This window comes from Mycetomoellerius zeteki, unplaced genomic scaffold (assembly GCF_001594055.1).
Source record: "Mycetomoellerius zeteki isolate Tzet28-1 unplaced genomic scaffold, Tzet1.0 scaffold655, whole genome shotgun sequence".
NCBI lineage: Eukaryota > Metazoa > Arthropoda > Insecta > Hymenoptera > Formicidae > Mycetomoellerius > Mycetomoellerius zeteki.
Genome location: NW_017257670.1, coordinates 218554 through 233266, shown reverse-complemented (window position 1 = coordinate 233266; position 14713 = coordinate 218554). Strand labels below are relative to the sequence as shown.

Genomic DNA, 14713 nt, shown 5'->3' with positions numbered 1-14713 from the left:
TTTGCATGATAATCGCTCCACAGTCCGCGTATCCTGTGAGCTATTTTCTCGTTGAAGTGGACGAAACCACGAGAGCCCTCGTGAAAACTCGATTAGAAGCGGATAATAATTAAGTTCGCTAATTTGCTCTTGTCGGAATCGCCGCTGGCCGCACTTAATTTGCCATTTACTGCCGCGAGAAAATATTGATGAGTGCGATAAAGGTGGGTTGGGTTTCCGTGCCTTGCTTTTTAGTAATACACTGAATCGCTACCGGATTAATAAATAATGATAGCTCGGAGACAAGTTCGCGAGATCGAGGCGGAAACGAAAGTAATAAAGGATTCCGCAAGCAAGCGTGCAGTAGCAAGTTGCAAACGTATTGGAAATTGCACACAGTTAGAATATTTACAAATAGCACTCGGCTGTAGCAAAGCAATCAAATGTTTATTTTAAGATTCTAGTTCAGTTTTGGAAAAATATTTAAATAATAAATGTCAATACGTGGTCAAAATTTAAAAACAGGAGAAATTGAAGGTATATACCACGAGCGCTCGATATATATGCCTTCAATTTCTCTTGTTTTTAAATATTTAAATCTTATACCTTAGTCATCAACCTCGTAGAAATAATTTACGTTTAATTTACAATCACAATTTTGATCTATTTAATCCTTCCGTCAATGCATAGGTACGTAAATACTTATATCAAATTTTAAACGTAGTAAAAATTTATATATTTTATTTAAATTGCGTTATAATGTTTCAAAAATTCTATAGGTAGCAAAGAACAGTTTTACACAGATTTTATTTCATTTTTACTTTTACATTTTAACATCTAAAAATTTAGTTGGTTACAGATTTGAAAATAATTTTGTTGGACGTCAAAATATGATGTAGGACGCTCAAATTAGAATATCAAAACTTTTTGTAGTATTATTCCATTATATTTGAGATTCCTACGAAATTATTTTAATAGTTTAATAAAATGATTTTCGGATTTGTATGTAGTTAAATTATGGGTCAATTCTAAACAAAATCGTAAGACTCGTAACTTGTTCTTGTAAAACTCGTAAGAACTTATGACTAGTATTCTAATTTTATGCTTACCTATCGTAAGATGTACGATTTCTCGTAAATCTTATGACTAGAAAGAAGCTGTCTATAAAAATATTAAGTATAAAGATATAAGCACTTAAAAATTGTTATAAGTCTTACGATTCCGTTTAGAATTTAGTTACATCAGTAAAAAACAGTTCTTTCCGTGTAGGAAACACAGCAGTAAAAAGATGAAAAATTATGCATTAACAGAAAGATTAAAATTTAAATCTATAGAATATACAGGGGTATAAATTTTCAAATAAATATCTGGTACTCTGGGAGGTAAATTACAACCTTGAACCGCATGTTTTGTGAGATCGTAAAAATGAAAACAGGATTTTCGGGATTTCGCCAACCTCGCGCTTCGGGACTGTCGTGCCGATCTTTCCGTCCGATATCGTCGCGTGCGCCTTATTTGCAAGCTGAGAATAAAGCGGTTGTATCTTTGGAAATCTCTGCACGATTTCCTTAAGTTATCATTACCGGTATTTATCGGTGAGTCGGATGAATGACGCTACGATCGGCTACCACAAATACTTAATTAAGCCCATCACAATCTACGATTAATTACATGCGCGCGCCGAGTACGAGTGAATTTAATGAAGTTAATTAAGAATCTAATATCGCGGGAAGCGTTCATCGACCATCTCGTACGTGCGATTATACCGGAATCTTTTAGTCCGGCGAACTATCCTATTGCCGCTTGATACTTTACGATGTACACTTGCGAGGCGTTCGATTGATGGACGATTGAAAATATAAAGTCCACTTTGGAAAATGCAGCGAGATAAATTGGCTAACGGATCGCGATAGGAAAGCTAATATCACTCGCAAATTTTTGTCCTCGCGATCGCGTGACCGATAAACGTGGTGTGAATTATGCGAAATCCATGTGTCCGATTGCAAGGACTTTAGAGGCTGTGACCTCATCGCAATGTATCATTATCAAGTGTCCAAGAAAACGGGAAGGACGCTTGAATTAGAGCGACAAGCTGTACCGTTGAATTTGTACGCAATTCGTATTTTTACACTTTTCTAAACGAAAGAGAGATTATCAGTTTTTTTTTTACTCTAGATTTTAATACTAAAAGTACCAACCGGTCATTATAATTGCACTGAGAAAAAAATATTTTAATTTAAAAAAGAAATATTTCTTTGCTCGTATTCAAACAAATTATTACTTTAGATCAATGAAAATTTCTTTGAAAATGTGTTTTTTAAAGTAAAAAGAATATCTTCAAAGAAATTTTCATTGAGCCAAAATAATCATTTGTATGAATACGAGCAAAGAAATATTTCTTTGAAATTAAGATATTTTTTTCTCAGTGTGTGTTTACTTTGTAGATTAATATTAACAATAATAATAATAATAATTTTATTGGATGCAGATAATAAAGAGACAAATATATAAATGCAGTAATAAATAAAGACATTAATTCCAGACAAAAGGCGAGACTGCAGTTAGATGCTGATTCGACTCCTAGTATAATCTGAAAATATATTCAATATAGCGTGACTAACACATAAATTAATGTAAACAATAAGCGGAAAGTATTACAAATATTTGCAATATAAATTGTACAACAGAAAATGTGTGAAGAGAACAGAAAAGAAGTGATAATACAAATGTTGGTTTATATTTCTTGTATAAAGATAGATTCTGAAATTTTTTAGCTTTTCAATAATTATGTTTTTTATATTGATGAAATATTTAATTTTTCATCACTTTCTTTATTTTCATAGTAATTTATTTGCTTGATCCTTTTAGTAAATAAGAAACGTTGATACTTCTAGTGTTAAACCGTTTCTTACGGAGAATGAAGATGAAAGATATACATATGTATAGGTACAGATATGTATTGTTTAAAAAACATCTCAATAATACTTACGATTTACTGATAATCCGTGAGATAATCGAACGATGTAGGAAAAACGCTTGCGATTGCTTCCTTCTTGTGCGTCTATTTATGCGCGTGGGTTACACTTGACGATCGATCTACATTCCGAAATGTATCGTATGATATCTTAATCGAGATCTGATATTTTACCGGCGGTGCCGGCGGCGGTTATGATTGCAATTGGTTAGCCAGGTTGTCGACGTTGCAGCCTGGTTACAACTAGCTCGAGAATAGAAATCCAGTTTTCGGCGGACTCACATGATCATAAAAGTTGCCAACCTGTTCCTCGGACACGATCTTACGGTGATTCTAGCACTGACCAGTCGGTCAGAGCATCAAGATATCACGTGATTTCCGTAATCATCATTCGCCGATTCGCTCTGCTCCAAGTGATAATAAACAAGTTCGCAAAGAAATTCCTCGTCGCAACTTATCGTATTATCGCTTTATTATAAATTTGGAACTTATCATAACTTGATGTTGTTTCGATAAACCAATCGGCCATTGGATCTACTATGGAACTGTATATGGAAAGAACAGTTTTACTAAAGTATCTGAAAATGTAACTACAGATCCGGCCATTCAAGCTGGTTGCTAGAATATCAAAATTTTTTGCAACATTGCTTATCATATTGGAATTTCTTACATAATTATTTCGACTTCTAATAAAATTATTTTCAAACCTGTATCCATAGTTTATGCTTGAGATTCCTACATAATCATTTTGTTGGTTTAATAACTATTTTCAATTCTGTATCTAGCAATTAACATGCTTGAGTTTCCCTTTTTTTTGTTTAATGAAATTATTTTCAGATCTGTATTTAGCTAAATTTTTAGACTTTTTAACAAAATTGTTCTTTCCTGCTGTTATTAATTTTACTTATAATTATGTCCATCAATTTTTTATGAAATCTCTAAGTTCTAAGCAACTTTAAGCAGCACATATATAATTCTAATTAAATTGTAATATAATTGTATATGATTTTAAAATAATTCTATCTCTAATTCTTACGTCTCTATCGAAATATCTATTTTCTTTTGTATTCCAACAATTTTATTCGGCAAAGTTCAACAGCATACTCGATACACTTTATATAAACATCATAGCGATAATGGCACGCATTTTGTTCTGGATCGCTGACGCACATGTTATTGTTAGTTTTCAACTGTATTGCTCCAATACGCTTCGCAACGAAATACTTAATCACAGACGTTCTATGATAACTAGAGCCGAAGGGTTGTCGGATTCACTGATCGTCTTCCGAGTGCATAGTGTTCAACAGAGCGAAGAAAGAGTACGAGCCTCGCAGGATCTACGAAAAATTCACAGTAAATTATCGATCCATCTTTTGTGATTCAATCGCGAATAATAAACGACGTAATTCGCGAGTGCGTAAAAAAACCGTGCTAAGGAAAATTTAATTGAGAAATCTATGTAATTACTAGTTAAAATAGTCAACTCCAAATTATTTCGTGAGTTATTTTAACTCTGATTTAAATTATTTCGGGTACACACACAAGAAAATCTTCGGATACACGAATCAGTGCTTGGCTATTTAGACTTCGTAGGTACTTTAATAGTGTCTTTAGGCATTCTGTTGTATCAGACAATCGCGCGACCATCGATTTAATATGCAGTTGCTCACGAAGTATGGGCGGAGAACGCTTCGCCTCTCTGCACGTGCTAGAGATGCGTTTTGATCTTCATATATTCCTTCTGGACTTTTATGGAGTTCCATTCGCAACATCCGGTGTTCCATTCTTTTATCCCGATGTATTTACGACTATCGGCATCAACTTGCCGCAGGTGAAGAAAAATAAAATTGCCATACGTACACACATACACACACACACACACACCATGCGCATACGAAGCAACAGCGAAAAAACGCTGTACTTTATTTGAATCGGTGAGTGCAGAAAAGGGAAAACGGTTATCAAATTTTTCAGTATTAACAAAAACTGTTTAACTTCAATTCCAATGAAAAAAATTAACAAATTTACTTTTGAGAATTTAAATATGACATTCAATAATGTTTTTTAAACATTCTTAATTCCTGAAATCTTGTCTATTAAATGAAAAACTTAAATTTCAAATTTTTGGACTCACGTCTTTTTTGTTCAACGTTGGTCAAAAAAATTAAAAATGTTACTTTATGTGTCTCAAATTATGTTAAATAATAATTATAAATTACAAGGAACAATTTAATTGGGATAATACACAAATTAATTTTGGAAACACTGAAGTTAAAACACTAACTATTAACACAATAATAATTACAACGGGACTCTCGAATTATAAACAATATAAAAATAAATAGAAGTAGGCTAGTGAGAGTCAGCATAGGTAACCAGCGCAATTTCTTAGTGAATAATTAATACTCAGAAGTTGTAATGATGTCTTCTTTATTTGATTCAACTCTCTTTGGAATCCTCCTCAACAAAGTAATTACAATAGAATGAATAACTCACATGTATAATGCTAATGAATATATGTATATAATAATGAATAAGTCACTCACAAATTGGCAAAGATGAAGTGTTATTGATCTGATAAATTAAAAAAAACTAACTATTAAACTATCTTTTCTGGTTGTTTAGTCGTTGGTCATTCAAAAATCAATCAAAAAAGCTTTTACATTTTAATGGGATATAGGATTCCATTTTTTTCAAATCTTGAATCTTGCTAGTCTTGGATTCGTGACCTCTCTACACTACTCTCTACACTCTCTACGTTTTCAACTATCTATTTAAACTTTTTAGGTTCTTCAAAGCCTAGGAAAAGTACCCTATTTCATATAGAAAGCGTACTTATCCATTTCATGATCAAAAAGAAGTTAGAAGAAAAACTTATTTTCGAATAAAATTGGACTCGTCCTCTTTTTACACTAACCGATTCATTTAAAGTTATTAATCTTCCAGTGAAACGCGACTCATCTAATTCATGCAAATCATATTTTTTGTCAATGTCTCGCCGAGTTCGTTGGATCTCTCTGGAAAGTTCACGGAATTGCGCGAGAAATACGCTTCGATCACTATAATATATTCGTCTTCCTCCTCAAGTGCCTATCTGATGGCTTTAATTTCATTTAATTATTATGATCTCACTCGATACTTTTCCTACACTATGCGTACCAGAAGTATCACGCGGTACTCAACCGGTTTGAGGATATGATCATCGATGCGTTTTTGAAGATATACTCACCGCGGTGAATGTCTCCATGGATAAAGCGTAGAACACACCTGCTTTCAGATTTATTGCTTTTCTTGAAAATATTATGGACAGTATTAGCAGACGTCCAGACTTGGCGGAAATGTCATCATTCCATTTTGAAAGCCACTGGCTTTGCGTCAACGATGCGCTCTGTAAGATCGTAAATCCAATGCGATGTGGAAGTTCGCCTCAAGTATACATATTACAAATCCGAATGAATTATCGTGTGTGTGTTAATTCTAAAGAGATTACAAGTTTATTAAAATGTGACTTTTATCAACTTTCTAACTTTTCCTTGATTTTGTTAACGGAATTGAATAGTAAAACGGGAAATAGATCTTGTATAATTTTACTCTCAACATCGTAAAGTAAAATTTGATCTTCACTCCCTTACTTTAAAAGACAATTAAAAGAAATAATAATAATACAAAAATAAAACGCCAATGTGAGCCAACACAAGATGTAATTTGTGAAAATTAATTATTTCTTAACAGAAAATTTACAATACAAACGTTTCGACAATATAATTTTGTCCTCTTCAAGTGTAAAAAGTGAACGGATTAATAATACAAACTTGTCAGCATTAAAATAAAGGAACAGAAATCAAAGACGAAGTATCGTTAAACACTTTTTACTTTCTGCTAAGAAATAATTAATTTTCACAAATTACATCTTATGTTGGCTCACATTGGCGTTTTATTTTTGTATTATTATTAATTATTGGACCTGAGGTTACTTCGTTTATTATTAAAAGAAATAAGTTTTTCAGAAGAAATGAAAAACTATTTTTCAACTTGACAGAAAATTATTGACTAATCAAATAATGTCGACCAAAAGAATATATTCCTAACGTGATCAAATGTTATTTTTGCTATTTTCGTTTCATATTCCTTAAAAAACTATTCTTTTCGAGTTGTGACGATTTTAACGATTTATTATTAATTTTTTATGAAGTTGGATTAATGCACTTTTGATCATTAATAGAGTAAGTTTAGTAATGTTAGTTTATTCATGGTAATAACTCGAAAACATTTTTTATGTTGTCACTTTTAAAGTGAGAGAGCGATATACAATTTTGGAATTACACTATTAAATATTTAAAAAATTGTGGTTCGTAACTATAAGTATTGGTAGTAAATTAATAATATGACAGAATAATAATATTACAGTAAAGCAAGTGTTGCTACGGAATATAATTGCACCTGGTATTTCACTTCGTTTCCTAGCCAACAGAAATAGAAAAGCTGCGAAAGAGCTGCAATCAGGTATACCGCAAACTTTAAGGTATTGGAGCTCTGGCCTATGACCTGCTCGAAACAAAGCGAGACTCTGATCACGATCTGACCGCGACTTGGCACTTTGACTTATCACGACTCACCAAGGCTGCTTGGAAGCCAGTTAGGCAAATCATCGAGGTGCTCGAGAGCATCTGAACGAACATGCCGGCGCTGAAGACTTCGTTGAAGTCGTGTATTATGGCGAGCAGACGTTGATGATTACGGATGGATCGTCCGAACCGCTCGGCGAAACCGCCGCAGCGAATCGCGTCCGGATCATAATTATCCTTTTCGCAGCTGGCTTCGGTTGTAGAAAATGCCCCGTAACAAGAATTTTCATCGATGGTGCAGTTTCGCTTATCCATACCACTTGGCGTCGCATCGTACCAGTCGTTGTTGCCGCAGCTCTTAAAATGTACGTTCAAAATTTCGAGCTGCACGAGAAATAAATTGCATAAAATGGTAAGCAAACTGTCCATCATGATGATGGCGGTTACACCGACGGAAACGGTGCAGGCCTCGACGAAAAAACCAATTCCGTGCCATGGATACACGGTTGTATCGAAGGGGTACTGCGCCCTCACCGGGAGCTCTCCGTGCTCCACAGGCACGACGAACAGCAGAACGATCACGAGGAAGAAACCCAGGATGCTAAATCCGTAGAAGGTCACGCGACAGAGCAGCAGGTATTTGTCCACGATTTTGTCTTCGACGCCAACTGATTAAATGGATAATTAAAACTCGCACGAAAAAAATAATTTTGTTGAAGTATCTAAAAAGAACCTACATTAATTATGTGAAACATTGGATTCCTGTGAAATGAGTTTTTACACCTAATGTAGTTTATAATATAGTGAACAAAGGATGTGTAATAAATACAAAACTCAATAAAGAATAGTTTCTGAGCTATGGTGTATCAAGAGTAATAATTATGCTCATATACTTGTGATCCTTTGATATATAGCTGAAAAATTATTCATTATTGAACTTTATGTCTATGATATCTTTTGTTCCCTACATTATAAGTTACATTATATGTGAAAACTAATTCATTAAGATTCAATTTTTCGGTAATAGCAGGTCTTTAAATATTAGATATAGATCTGAAAATAATTTTGTTTTGGCCATCAAAATGAGTATGTAGGAAACTCCAGTACGATTAAAATTGCTGCAAAAATTATTGACATTCTAGCAATCGGTTTGAGAGCGTCTTACATAATTATTTTTAGTTCAACAAAATTATTTTCGGATCTATGTTTATACCTATAGTTAAATTTTTAGGCAAAACTGTTCTTTTTGTATATCGATGCATGTAATTGCGTTTGGCAGTTACTTGAAAAATTTCAGACTGGGAGATGACTATTCGAAGGAAAAGTGCAATCGTTTTCACAGTGTCGATATCGCTGGTGTGTACTTTGCATCTTACGCAATGTGATATTAGAATTAATGAAACTTGATATGCGATTCCAAAGAAACGTCACGTGTCGCGGATGCATATATCAGGTGCGATTATGCAAACTGCCGAGTAATTCTCTGTGAATGAATCGTAGATCCTTAATCGCGTGTCAAGAGGATACGTCGCGAGAAGGACTGGCAGAGATCGGCAAGGAAAAATTCGTCGAGTGGTCCTGAATTAACGGAGAAGTTGACGAGCTATGATGGCCCTTCCGCAGTGTCCTTTCGACATGCAGATCTCATTAAAATGTAAAATTGCGTGCCCTGCTGTCAGCGTGTTTGCTTAACAGAGGATACATATATTTATGTGACTTGACACTAAAGCCATTTACATGACATTTCATTCTTCCATGGATTGTAACAATTTAATATACGTTTAATCTTTCATTACTCACGCGGCGTGTCCAAGACACGCTTTATGAAATCGCTGAATGTACGAATATGCTATATTTATACACTTTATTAAATTTAACGCAAATTGTTTCACAAATAAAAAATTTTGCTTATTTTATTATATCTCTAAAGGATGTATAAAATATTATTAATCTTCATTTGATTATAAATGATTATAAAGAGAAGAATGAAAATTGAGATATAATGTTGTCACCTTTATGAAAAAAATAATATTGGATAAGTGAAAAAACTATTGGAACGAATAGTGCACAATATTTGAATAATTTTCCAATTATTTCTAACCATTTTTTCGCGAGTCTGATAGTATTTTTCCTAATAAGGGCAGACATATCTTATAAGTAATTACATTAAAAAATACCACGTAAGTAATGTAAAGTCAAAAACATCTACAGATAATATATAGACATGTGTTTAAATAAATATCGACGATAAAATTGTATGACATACGAAATACTGAATGTTCTGAAACAATGATATTTCGTTTAAAATTACTCGATCCTTCTCGGATTCTTTTGCCATATTGGTCTCACACATCTAAATGCTGATTATAAGAACGCAATTTTACTCACTGGGAAACTTGCAGAGTTCGATACAATTGCCGATAGTTTTGCGGAGCAATCGTATGATTTTCTCATGACGAGTTTGGAAGATCATCACCTTGAAGAACACGACGACAATCCCAGCAAAGATGCATCCGTCGTCCGTAACGATTGACAGGTCGTCAAAACTCATGCAAATGTCAGCAAATAGAGTTATCATGAAGACGAGCATAATCGCTAAGACAGATTTGTTGTACACGTGGTATGAGCATCTTAGGAACGCGGATGAATTCGAGTCGAGAGGCCATAAGCCAACGTATCTGAAATCATAAATTATAAAGGAACATTTATAACACTGAACAAATTTTTATCAACATGTTGTTTCTCAACATGTAATAATCCGATATCATTCTTTAATTTTCAAAAATTCCGTTTGGTTTGGAGTAGCAACGCAAATTTGTAATAGCTATAAAAAGTTTAAATATTTTGCTTATAATGTATGAAAATAAATATAATGATATAAATTTTATTTACGATACAATTTTAAATGATATATTAAAATAATGAAATTTATTGGCAATATTTAATGTCAAGAGAATTACACTGATTTATAAATATATTGATGGTTTCTGTTTTTCAACACTTTAATGATAATTCTTATGTATTTTACTCTGTAAAATAAAAGAAAAATGCACAGACTGTATTTATAGTTTCTTCAAAAATAAAATCCTGAATTTCTTGAAAATTTATGGATAGTGAAACTTTCTCAACCTTATATTCTCTTTTAACAACCGAAAATATATAAGAATTATCATTCAGGTAAGTATTGAGAAACAGAAAATGTAAATCAATATAATCGGGAGAAAGAATTCGAAGTCGGCTCGAGGATCACACAAACGATACGCAGATATGAATGCACAATTATAAAATGTAAAACGAGACGACACGATCTTCTGAAATAGGTGATAAACGATCAGTCAATCACGCCCCCGCGTGGTAAGATTTACAACAGATCTCACTTTAAGTAACTGAGCTGCGCATTGTTCAACTTCTGGAACTGTTCCAAACGATTGCTAGTCGTTTCTCGCGTCATCCCTGCTACTCCGTTCCACAACGACAATAAAGGACACGCTGCATGCAGGGCATGGGAGGTCACCTGTGTCGCGTGGGTGCGATTCCTCGAGCGACGTTATATATCAAAGTATTCATTATCGAGAGTCGTTTGAATCTATATTCCCCTTCGCTACACTAGGAGAAAATTGTCCATGATAAACTGGACGCAGATTGTACTGTCTCGTCTTTTTTTCCACGAATTATAGACACTCGCTCGTTGCGGCAACGTCTTCCATCACGCCAATAATTTAAGAAAATAGCGGTAATTGCAATGCTGCTGCAATCCCGCGATTTGTTTCGTTCCCAAGCGTTTGTATTTTACCGCAATAAGAGGCCAATACAGAAACGATTTATCAAGCCGCACATTCATAAGTATAAACGGTCCGTCGTTTTCTATTGAAATAACCGACTCGACTACAAATTTGACAATGTGTGTTTTGCTGTAAGACGAATCGATCGCTGTAGTATTGCTAGTTCTTTCGCGATTGTATAACAATACGTAATTTATTGTTGACGTAAAGGCAAAAAAGAATCTCGAGACATTTTTACAAGAACAGTTTAGTGATAAGTGTATCTATCATTTAAATTTGTTCTTATACATTCGCTTTTATTTTATTGTAATTTGCTTTTATTTATTTATAATTTGTTGTGTATTCATATAACTGCAAAATTAAATTGAATTTAGAGAATAACGATGAAGCTACAATACGTATTTAATAATTTTTTATTTTAAAAAGATTATTGTATTTATATATATATATATCTTTTAAATTTTTAGGCATTTATTTTTATTTAGTTGTGATTTACTTCTATATCTTTTTTCATGTATTTACTTTTATTTATTTATAATTTATTGTTATGTAACTGCAAAATTAAATGAAAATTAGAGAATAAATTAGAGTTATAATACGTACCAAAAAAAATGTGCATTTAAAATAATAAAAAAAATAAATTCCGGTACCGGGAATCGAACCCGAGCCTCCTGGGTGAGAGCCAGGTATCTTAGCCACTAGACCATACCGGATTATGAAAGTCTCTTTTTGAATTTTAAAGAAACGTATAGTACTTAGCTATCGTACTTTAACTGTATAATTTATAAGTCACTAATAGTTTTATATTTTTTTCAAACACTATGCTAGCTAACTGCAATAATATCTCATAGCAATTCTATAAAATATCTCTGAAAACAGTCAATCATAAATAAAAAGTTATTATTTCTATATTTTATATTTAGTAATATAAATAACATTTTTAATAATTATAATAAGCTATTACACATATTTGTCACATAAACAATTAACAGAAAATCGTTTTTAAAAAAGTAAAAAAACATAATATCGTTTGTACTAATCGTAAGTTTCGAACCGACGACGTTTTAGATGATGCACATTTCACGGTAAACTCGGCACTTCGATCGTTATATTTATTAATTACTAAGGCAAAAAAATATAAACAACAATTGCATAACTTACGACAAAAAGCAAAAAATTTTGTCAGAAGTGGGATTCGAACCCACGCCCTCAGAGAGGACCAGAAAGCTCCAAACTCGGTATTGAACCGAGAAGGTATGAACCTTGAGTCTGGCGCCTTAGACCGCTCGGCCATCCTGACAATCGATTACGATTCTGTTAATAATACAGATAAGGTGCATACAGCAGTGCACACGTTAAATTGTTATTTAATTCACTTACTATAAGACACGTAAGAATAAATATCCGTGATTGATTAAATAATCCAATAATATAAAATAATTAATGATCTATAATATAATAATAATTAATAAGTCATAATATAAAATAATTCATTACCAACATAAACTGTGTAAAAAAAAATCAATTATACTTGCCATAAATTTTTTGGAAAGCTCTTTCATCTACAAAATGCGTGTAAGATAAAATAATATATTGCAAAATTTTTAATAAATTTCGAAAACAATTTAATTGATTATTTTCCATTGTGTTTTTTACTCATGACGTTTTTGCGAGCAAAAGAATTTGTCAGAAGTGGGATTCGAACCCACGCCCTCAAAGAGGACCAGAAAGCCCGAAAAACTCGGTTTTTGAACCGAGAAGGAGTGAACCTTGAGTCTGGCGCCTTAGACCGCTCGGCCATCCTGACAATTGAACTCATCTTTCTTAAAATAATTACATGAACATTTATTCAATTTATGTATTTAGATTGTTCATTAATATTATCTTTCAGACTACAAATAATTTTCTTATTTGTATATATATTTAATTTTTACAATATATATTTTACTGAAAACATAAAAATATAAAATTTTAATTATTATTGTTAATTATGTTATTTACAAATTCTACATAAAATACAAATTCGAAAGAGAGAGATATTCAATAAATATAATTTTATAATAAAAGTATTATTTAATTAAAAAAAAAATATATATATATAAATTTCGAGATAAAAGAAATTAAATTGTAAAAAAAAAAAATATGTTTCCGCCCGGGATCGAACCGGGGACCTTGTGCGTGTGAAGCACACGTGATAACCACTACACTACGGAAACTCACGGGAGGATCTTCTTCTGATTTCAAATATCTAGTTCCTACAAGCTATTCTGTAATGTAATTAAACTTTATTAATATGATATTACTTTATATTTAAAAAATTTCATTGAAATATTATAATAATTATATTATATCTGAATTTGATAAATAGAAAAGTACAGATTTCAAACAATTGAAGCATTTTTATTCTATTTTTATACAATTCTATTTATATATATCATACAAATATATTAAATAATAATTAAATACATTATTTATCAAAAATTAATTTTAAACTTTTCATTCGATAACTAATATCGTTTAAACTGCTAGGAATAATTGAAAATAAGTATAATATGTAATATTACAAAAGATAATAATAACATAATAGAATTTATAGATTAATAGATTATCAATTAGATATGAATAGTTATCAATTAGATTGATAAATAAGACAAATGAATTCGAACACAGTAGATATGTCATAATAAAGAGATCGTAAGAAGTACTGACTTATTGTTAGAAGAGTCTTACAGAAATGTAACGCCGTTATGTTTGTAAATAAATCCGTGGGATACAATGCCGTCTATCACGAGAAAAACACGGCCGGCGTGCCGGAGATATTTCGGTACCCTTTGAATTGTAAATGTTACATGACATTAAATCGAGACTGCAGTTCACCGTCGCTTCGATGAATCTGTGGAATTTCTACGGCGTTTCTCTCTCCATTTTCGTCACTGTACAGGGATTTACAGTCCCATTCGGACAATGGTATTGCATTACAGCAGTGATTAAACCGTGAGTTACAGTATTCGGACATTTCAGACTTGATCGACGGTGCCCATGGCTTATAGACACAGCCACTTTGTTACCAGTTGCTGCATTTCTTACGTTTTCTCGCTCAATATTTTATCGACGGAGGCTAATAATACGTTAGAAATTTAACCCACAGTAGGCACATGTAAAAACGCTTTTAACCAGGATTGCGCGTTTACCGTAAAATACTGTATCACAGAGAAGAAACCTGAGAGAGATCATCCTGATAAATGTAATATTGAAAACTATTGACCTTAAATTAAACGATATAATAAATTTCTATGCCATTTAATATATCTAGCTATTTTTTATATATTTATTTTCACACAATATGCAAACACTGTCATGACTTTACAAATTAAAGTATTTCTTTATAACATTTAACGTGATATGATTACAAT

The 14713-nt window shown here is 32.4% G+C and overlaps 1 protein-coding gene and 4 non-coding genes across 5 annotated transcripts; all 5 read right to left on the bottom strand.

The window, feature by feature from the left end:
* Positions 1 to 4109: 4109 nt before the first annotated feature.
* Positions 4110 to 10969, bottom strand: LOC108728873 (odorant receptor Or1). Its single transcript, XM_018457670.1, has 6 exons — positions 10896 to 10969; positions 9907 to 10196; positions 7570 to 8186; positions 7394 to 7498; positions 6183 to 6341; positions 4110 to 4290 (listed from the first exon to the last, which is right to left on the bottom strand). Exons 1-6 carry the CDS (start codon positions 10967 to 10969, stop codon positions 4225 to 4227), a joined length of 1311 nt encoding a protein of 436 aa, XP_018313172.1. The 3' UTR covers positions 4110 to 4224.
* Positions 10970 to 11941: 972 nt separating this feature from the next.
* Positions 11942 to 12013, bottom strand: TRNAE-CUC (transfer RNA glutamic acid (anticodon CUC)). The gene has a single exon. It is a non-coding gene; the product is annotated as a tRNA-Glu (tRNA).
* A 467-nt stretch (positions 12014 to 12480) lies between these two features.
* On the bottom strand, positions 12481 to 12600 carry TRNAL-CAA (transfer RNA leucine (anticodon CAA)). The gene is made up of 2 exons: positions 12563 to 12600; positions 12481 to 12525 (listed from the first exon to the last, which is right to left on the bottom strand). It is a non-coding gene; the product is annotated as a tRNA-Leu (tRNA).
* Positions 12601 to 12984: 384 nt separating this feature from the next.
* On the bottom strand, positions 12985 to 13107 carry TRNAL-CAA (transfer RNA leucine (anticodon CAA)). Its single transcript has 2 exons — positions 13070 to 13107; positions 12985 to 13029 (listed from the first exon to the last, which is right to left on the bottom strand). It is a non-coding gene; the product is annotated as a tRNA-Leu (tRNA).
* Positions 13108 to 13443: 336 nt separating this feature from the next.
* Positions 13444 to 13516, bottom strand: TRNAV-CAC (transfer RNA valine (anticodon CAC)). The gene has a single exon. It is a non-coding gene; the product is annotated as a tRNA-Val (tRNA).
* Between the last annotated feature and the right edge of the window lie 1197 nt (positions 13517 to 14713).